The following is a 7,695-nucleotide window of genomic DNA, read 5'->3' as shown; positions in this document are numbered from 1 at the left end:
GAACAAGCAGGGGGCCTTTGTTCCACCTCCGAAAGGGAGGGCGACGGAGTTTCCGCGCCACTCTCGGCCACCTCTCTTGCCTCCGCTCTCCCCAGGCTCTTCCCTGAGCATCTGTCTCCAAAACCACTGGCCGCCGCGGCTGGATGGGGGGGGGGGGAGCAGTTTACCGCCGCCTTCCCAGTGGAGTCCAAGGCGTTCCTCTCGGCGCCGCAACTGCCTGGGGGCCTCCCAGGACTGCCGGCGCCAGATCCATTGTAATTTGAGGCCTGCAGCTCTTGAATATGTTTTAGGGCTGGAAGGTAACTACCTTCTCCCATTGCCCTTTAGGTCTCCGCTTCGTGTCTTCTGGGATCTTCGTGCTCTTCAGAGCACAGCCAGCACGTCCTGCTCAGAAGGCAGGGCCGGTAAGACTGGGGATCAGAGGATAAGCCCCTCCCCTCTGGGATCAAAGTTTGCCAGCCCTGCCTACGGAAGGGGGAGGTGCTTTCCCAGGAGTAAGGAGTCAAGGACTGCCCCACTCCTGGACCACCGGAGAAGGAACACTTTTTGCTCCAGTCTTCCCTCCCTTCTGATGCCCAGCTGACTGGAGGTGTGGCTGGCAGGTGCACTGAGGAAGAAGGAGAGGACTGAGAAAAGGGGGGGGGGGAGGAAATGGGCGGAAAGGGGAAAACTGGATGAGGACAGATGAGCATTCCCTCCCTCCCAAATTTTGCAAGTCCCACACTTGTTCACTTATACAGTACAATGCTTTTATCGTATCTTTAGTAACATTATAACCACCTGTTAGAATTAGGTGTTGTGCTAGGAATAATCAGAAAATATGGTAATTAAAATACAAACCATGGAAGGCTGAAAAAAAATTCTGGCCCTCCTAATTTTGGGGTTGGAGCCCACAGCCAAAGAAAAATCGTCAAGATACTATTTTTCTTCCTACTGCAGGACAATTCAAGAACGTTACTGTATACAACTTTAATACAATTATCCTGAATTCAAATCACAGCTGCTCTTATCACGATACAGGCCTACTGCGCTACTTACTTTCTTTTCCTTTCTCTTTGTTTTTAAGCTGTTGTAGTTTCTGTTCTCTGTGCTGTTTCTCCAACTCTTGCTCCTGCCGATGCTGTTCTAACTTCCTCTGATGCTCCAAGAGCTCCTGCTGATGTTTCATCGCCAGAATCTCCTGTTGCTGCTGTTGGGCCAGGAAAGGGGGGTGGGGGTGGTCATAATTGTTTACCTTTTCAACACCTCAGTAGCCATCTTCTAAGCAAATGGATATAGTGGGTGAAGTGAATCAACTGATGTGTAAACTTTTTAAAAATCAGAATGGAACCCGTAGAAAAGAACAGGGAATTGAAGGCTTGTCACTGTGCACTAAATGCTTCAGAAATTACATTTGACAGTGTTTTCACAACCCAGGTGTACCTTCAACAAGAAGATACTTATTAACAGACACACCATAGTTAGATGCATTTAAGAGTTCAAAATAAAATGGTTTTAGAACAAACTATATTATAACATTTTCACAATGACACAAGACAACAGAAATCTAGTGGGGCAAGAGACCATGTGTATTTGAGGATACCACTTTAACAATGCCCTGGACACATACAAGTTTTGGTATTATACAGAAAGCTGAATAGCATAACTGGAATAAAGAAAGTGTGCACACTCTGCTAGTGTCTGGAACTTCACAAAACCCCATTCCACCTGGCTTTAAATGAAATGGATCAGGTAGTGATTACAGCAGTTCCCTGAGGGAAGAACAAAAAATGGTTGGCCTATTCGTACTCTTGTGCATTAAAAGAAACCCCAGGACAGTTTTGTGAGAGAAAATATGTAGCCCTCATACATGTTTTTAATGCTCAGTTGTCAAGCACATAACACAAAAAGAGCCTTTGCATATAGGTTGGTTTTACCATCTCTCCGATTATTTATTACTAGTGGGAACCTGCAAAAAACTTGCAGGGCAGCTATTTCATTCCCCCCACCCTTTGTTTCCTCTCCTATCCCACTACCTCTCACACTCTTCCTTCCTTTTCTTACTCTCTCTCTTCCATGTATGTCACCTTGTCTCTCTTTCTGCCCCCTCATCACTCTTTCTGTCTCCCCACCTCATCGTTCTTTCTCTCTCTTTCTGCTCCACACCCCATCAACTCTCTCTTTCTGCCCTGTCACTCTACCAGCCTCCCACCTGCTCCCCTCCCCCTGTACAGCAGCAGCAGTGGTGGCGGTGGTCCCAGACACCCCCAGCCCCCCCAGCAGCAATGGCAACTCTCCAGGAATCATAACAGATCTCCCAAACTACAGAGAACAATTCCCCTTAGGGTTGCCAGCTCCAGGATGGGAAATTCCTGAAGCTTTGGGAGTGGAGCCTTGGAACAGTGAGGCTTGAGAGAAGCAATCTCAGCACGGTATAATGCCGTAGCCTCCACCCTCCAAAGCAGCCATATTATCTGGGGGAAACTGATATCTCTCCTGGAAAAGAGTTGTAATTCTGGGTGAGCTCCAGCCCTCACCTGGGGGTTGGCAATGGTAGCTCTCATGGAGGAAGTGGCTGGTTTGGAGGGTGGAGTCTATGGCATTATACTGGTCTGATGTTCCTCCCCTCCCCAAACCCTACTCTCCCCAGGCTCCACCCCTCAAATGTCCAGGAATTTCCCAACCTGGAGCTGGCAACCATATTTCCTTCCCATCGAAGAGCCAACCTACCTTTATTTGCCCCTCTGTCTTCAGCTTTCCATCTCCACCCCCTCCCCCACAGCCTCTATCTAGAAAAACTTGTCTTTCTCCACAGTGGAGACCAAAGCAGCTTACATTATTCTCACCTAATTTTTATCTCCACAACAACCCTGTGAGGTAGGTTAGTCTGAAAGTCCGTGACAGATCCAAAATCACCCAGTCAGCTTTCATGACAAGATGAGGATCTGAGCCTGGAGCTCGCAGACCCTACTCTGAAGCTCTAACCACTGCACCACATTGGGTTGTTGAACAGTAGCAAGCAGCCAAGCCCAGTCAAGTCATGCAAGTCAGGTGGTATCAAGTCACCCAGAAGGTGCTGCCAGGACTAGGGTTGCCAACCTCCAGGGGGGGCCTTGAGGTCCCCCAGAATTACAACTCAAATCTAGACAACAGAGATCTGTAACCTTGGAGAAAATGGCTGTTTAGAGGGTGGACTCTGCGGCATTATACCCAACTGAGGCCTATCCCCTCCCCCTCATCGGACTCCACCACAAAATCTCTAGGAATTTTCCAACCTAGACCTGGCAACCCTTGTCAGGCCTGGCTCCAAGGATCCCTCCCTCAAAGGCCAAAATAGGCCTTGAAGGGTCCCTTCCCCCTTCCCCTGCCTTTTACTGACTGAACTAAGCTTGGCATACTATGGTTGCCTAGTAACAGCCACTGAGGGAATCATTTTTTAAAGCTATGGGAGCTCCTTTTATCATTTTCAGCTTTTTAAAGCTGCCTAGTGTTTTTGGTGGGTTTTTTTTTAGATTTCACATTTTTTAATGTTTTTTGCAAACCTAGGGTCATTTTCAGGTCTGTAGAAAGATTTGTCTTGCCTGTTCACAGCTCCAGTCACTGGATTTAAATATCCAAAGATAGCCTGACTTCACTATTAGAATAGAAGACTAAGAGGAAGAAGCAGCAGCACATTTTACATCCCAGCCATCATCCAAAGAGTTTAGGATGGTATACATTTTCTGCCCTCCTCCATTTTATCATCACAAATGCCCTGTACGATAGGTTAGGCTGAGACACTGTGAATGGGCCAAGGTTACCCAGCGAGCTTCTTGGAAGAGTGAGGATTCAAACCTGGGTCTCCCAGATCCTAGTACAACATTTTAACCATGACACCAGCTCTAATTAGGACTAAAAACTCCCAGCCATGGCTTAAATATTAGGCAAGCTTGAACCCTGCAGGAATTCTTTATAAAAATTAAGCCAACCTTGATACATTCAACTGCCAATTTCCAATCTCATTCAGTATCAAAATCACATTTTTCTAAGCTCATCTCACGGTACTTGCTCAGAAGTAGTCTGTGTATCTTCAGCTGAGCTTCCGACAGATAGAATTATCTTTTTGTTTCTTTATGATGCAGTTATGAGCCTTTTCATTTTGCCCACTTCCCTGATAGGTTTCTTTCTTTTACATGATTTTTATGGCATTTTATACCACATAAATGCAAAAATAACATTAAGGTATAAAAGAAAAAAACCTCACACAATGGAACAGGAAATGGTACAAAAATACACTCAATGGAGGAAAAAACCCTGAAATTATCACACTCTGAGTAAAAACTCTGAGTAAAAACAGTGGGGCTATAAAATTTGGGGAAACTTACTCAACCAGCCATGGCTGTCAATGCTTGAGAAGTACCAGTCGCATCATTATTCTGCCCAAATAATTTCAAGATAATCTCTCATTTCCTCCTTTTATCCTCACAACAATCCTGTGAAGTAGGTTAGATTGGCTAAAGTGTGACTGACCCAAGGTCACCACGCAAGCTTCATGATGCTGTGAGATTCAAAACCAGGTTTCCCAGATCCTAGCACTCCTAACCACCATGCAACATTATTCACAACTTCTTAAAAACAACACCACTGGTGAGCATATCAGAATCAGCCACCAATTAGCACCATAAACGATTTCTGAACCACTGAACCACTGCCTGTTTCAGGTACTTTATACCCAAATACCTAAAGGATCGAACTTGCTCAATTTCCCTCCCATAAATTTTCCACAGGGTGCGCTTCCACACCCTGGAGAAAACTAGCATTTTTGTTTTTTCATAATTAATTATAAGAGAGTTTTGTTTACAATAGGAGGAAAACATCGCTAGGGCATGTTTAAGTCCTATTCTAGTGGTAGAAAGAACCACAGTGTCATCTGCATACAGTAAAATAGGTATAGGTAGAGAATTCAGACTAAACACCTTCTTTCGAAACTGAACTGGATGACATCCTGCAACCTTCCTGGAAGAGAGCAGATTGGTTTTGTAACTAACCACTCTATTCTTGATCACTGCATAGTACTATCTTATTTAGCAGAGAAATATCTCCGCTTCCCTAGAGGCAAATTTTATGCTGCCTTTATCGATCTCCAAAAGGTTTTTGACTCTGTTGATAGGCAAATCTTATGGGATAAATTAAATAGGATGACTATAGACCACCGACTACTCTTTTTAATATGTGAACTCCACCAATCGAATACTTGTCAAGTTAGGTATGGCAAGAAGGGCCTTTTAACTCATAAAATATCTGTTTCAAAGGGCGTTAAGCAGGAATGTGTATTAGCTCCAGCTTTGTTTAATCTTTTCCTATCTGACCTCCCTACACATCTTGCAGCAATAGGTACTTTATAAAGTGTGGCCAAAGGTGCAAGCTCTTGGGCATGAGCAAAAAGGGTGGGTGATCTTTTGGGTTCTAGCCTGTGGTTCGCAGCCTGACTTCAATCAAGTCAACCAATGATTCCAGGACAGCCTGAGATGCACTTTTTCTGCTTTTTTTGTTTTATTTGCTATGCACTGGTTTACTTATATATTTTTCTTGTTTTAAGCCACTGGATCCTTTTTGGAGAAAAGCAGGATATGAATGGTAATAAATACATAGATAGGTTCAAGCCATTTACCATGAATCAATCATTGCTTAGAAATTCCATCCCTAAGTTAACAGCCCCTACTTTTGCTACTCAGGTTTTAAGTTATATCACTCACCTTTACATGTTCATGTAGCTGAGCTTCATGCTGACGAGACAGCTGATCATGTTGTCTCTGGAATTCTGCTATAAGGATCTGTCTCTGGATCTGCTGTTTTTGTTTGAGGGCCAGAAGTTCCTGTTGGAGCTGCTGTTCTCGTAACGTAGGTTCTGCCACTGGCATGGAGAACTGATGGTCCAAGTGGAGATCCATGGGGACTACAGATGGTGCAACTTGCAAAGGTAGTGCTGTGGTCACATCAACTGTAAAATGAAAACAAAAAGGTCAATCCACAATCAATAGTGAGTTGGTTGAAACAAGAATACCACATTGTAACTCAGGATTAGAAGGCATTTTGGAATGGAGGTGACAGTGCATGCCATGTGAAAAGCTCCAGAATGAAGTCTGTTTTCTCAAGAGAGAAGAAGTGCTGTTTGTTTTGATAAACTGCAAACATGCTCACAGATAAACAAGGATTACACATTACATTTTCCTGTTTCTCATGTCAAGACTGGTCTCTGTACAAAGAGAAAAGGATCAGACATTCCACTCACAATATCAGTACTTTCTTAAGCACGTTGATTTTTAAAGTACTTTTAATAAAAACTGAAGTTGCAATTTCTAACTGGTAGATTAACCCACAAAAATTCTAGTCAAGTAATATCAATCAGTAAACAACACAATGCATGTGCAAGCTTTTAACCCTTGATAACTCTTCATCATGCTGAATGTTAAATTACCGGAGTATGGTTTATATCAGAATGCACCACTGACATGATGGGAACAAGAAGCAAAAAGACTTGGAGGCAACACAAACTGAAAACATTACTGATAGTCATCCCCCCCCCACACACACATACTTTTTAATACCTAGCCTCATAGAGTTCTGAAGATCTAGAAAACTTTTACATTGTGCTGTGTTGTTATGTTTACTCTTAATTAAAGGTACTATGTGGCTTCTGTTTTTGGATTTTACTATGGACCAATGCGGCTACCCTTGCTCAACTTTTAAAAAAAATTTATTTATTTATTTATTTATTTATTTCAACTTTCTATCCCGCTCACCCCCCTAAGGGGCTCTGAGCGGCTTACAATTCTAATTCCGGAAAATCCTAATCTAGGGCCACATGTATGTTGGTCTAATAGCATTTTTTACTTTACAGACAGCATGCTTGATAATAGCAGTATATGGAGATAACATCCAGATCAGCCCTACTGCCTCTCTACCAGTTTATTTACAGAGAACTAGATATATTGATGACAAGAGAGGGGGGGAACTTGGGGGGAAACGGAAAAAAATGGCAGTTTCATTCTTTCACTCTCGTTTTTACCAGGCAGGTTGAAGAGAAAATTAACTAGCAAGTTGGTTCTACCTATTCTGCATGTCTTTTTTCTCAGAATGTATTTGTACATTTTTGATAAAACAATGTCCTTCCTATCCTTTAAAAAACCCTTTTTACACTGTTATGCTACCTCTCAGCGGATTTAATTGAGAGTAGGCCTTGACATACTTTTAGCGTGCTGTTTTAAGTCTAAAAAATTGTTATTAGGCCTTTATATCTCATCCTCTGGAATGTATTTTTATTTTGTGTTCCAGTTTCATCTTTGGTATTTAATATTGTGTTCCTTAAAAAATGTATTGGTGTTAACTTTTTGCTTCCCCCCACCTTGTTTTTTAAATTTGCCATGAATGCAGCCCTATTGTTTTCCTTTTCTGCTTGAAGTTATATGATCATGAAAATAACTTTGTAAAGTAGCTTTGGCTATCTGGATATTACAATGCCAGCAATGTATTTAATTCCATTGATTTCCCCCCAAAATACATACATAACTGGACAAGTCCACCATGCATTAGTATAACTTGCTACGTTTTCTGGATTTTCATGCATGTATTTATATATATGCAATATTTTCAGCATTTATCAAGATTATAAATGTATCAGGTTTATCTTAAGAACATAAGAGAAGCCAATGAAGGATCAGGCCAATGGCCCATCCA

General features: G+C 42.6%; 1 protein-coding gene across 1 annotated transcript in view; it reads right to left on the bottom strand.

Annotated features, from left to right (window-relative positions):
- Positions 1 to 7,695, bottom strand: part of LOC107120120 (histone deacetylase 4) — a gene marked incomplete at its 3' end in the record, with an annotated part of 125,658 nt that overhangs the window by 74,376 nt on the left and 43,587 nt on the right. Inside the window, exons 3-4 of the mRNA XM_015422766.1 lie at positions 5,715 to 5,959; positions 1,039 to 1,189 (exon numbers count right to left, since the gene is read on the bottom strand). Coding sequence (XP_015278252.1) covers positions 1,039 to 1,189; positions 5,715 to 5,959 — 396 coding nt within the window. The remainder of the gene's footprint in view (positions 1 to 1,038; positions 1,190 to 5,714; positions 5,960 to 7,695) is intronic.

Source organism: Gekko japonicus, unplaced genomic scaffold, assembly GCF_001447785.1.
Source record: "Gekko japonicus isolate JY-2015 unplaced genomic scaffold, Gekko_japonicus_V1.1 scaffold3417, whole genome shotgun sequence".
Classification (NCBI taxonomy): domain Eukaryota; kingdom Metazoa; phylum Chordata; class Lepidosauria; order Squamata; family Gekkonidae; genus Gekko; species Gekko japonicus.
The sequence above is the reverse complement of the archived record's forward strand: the minus strand, read 5'-3'. Positions and strand labels throughout refer to the sequence as shown.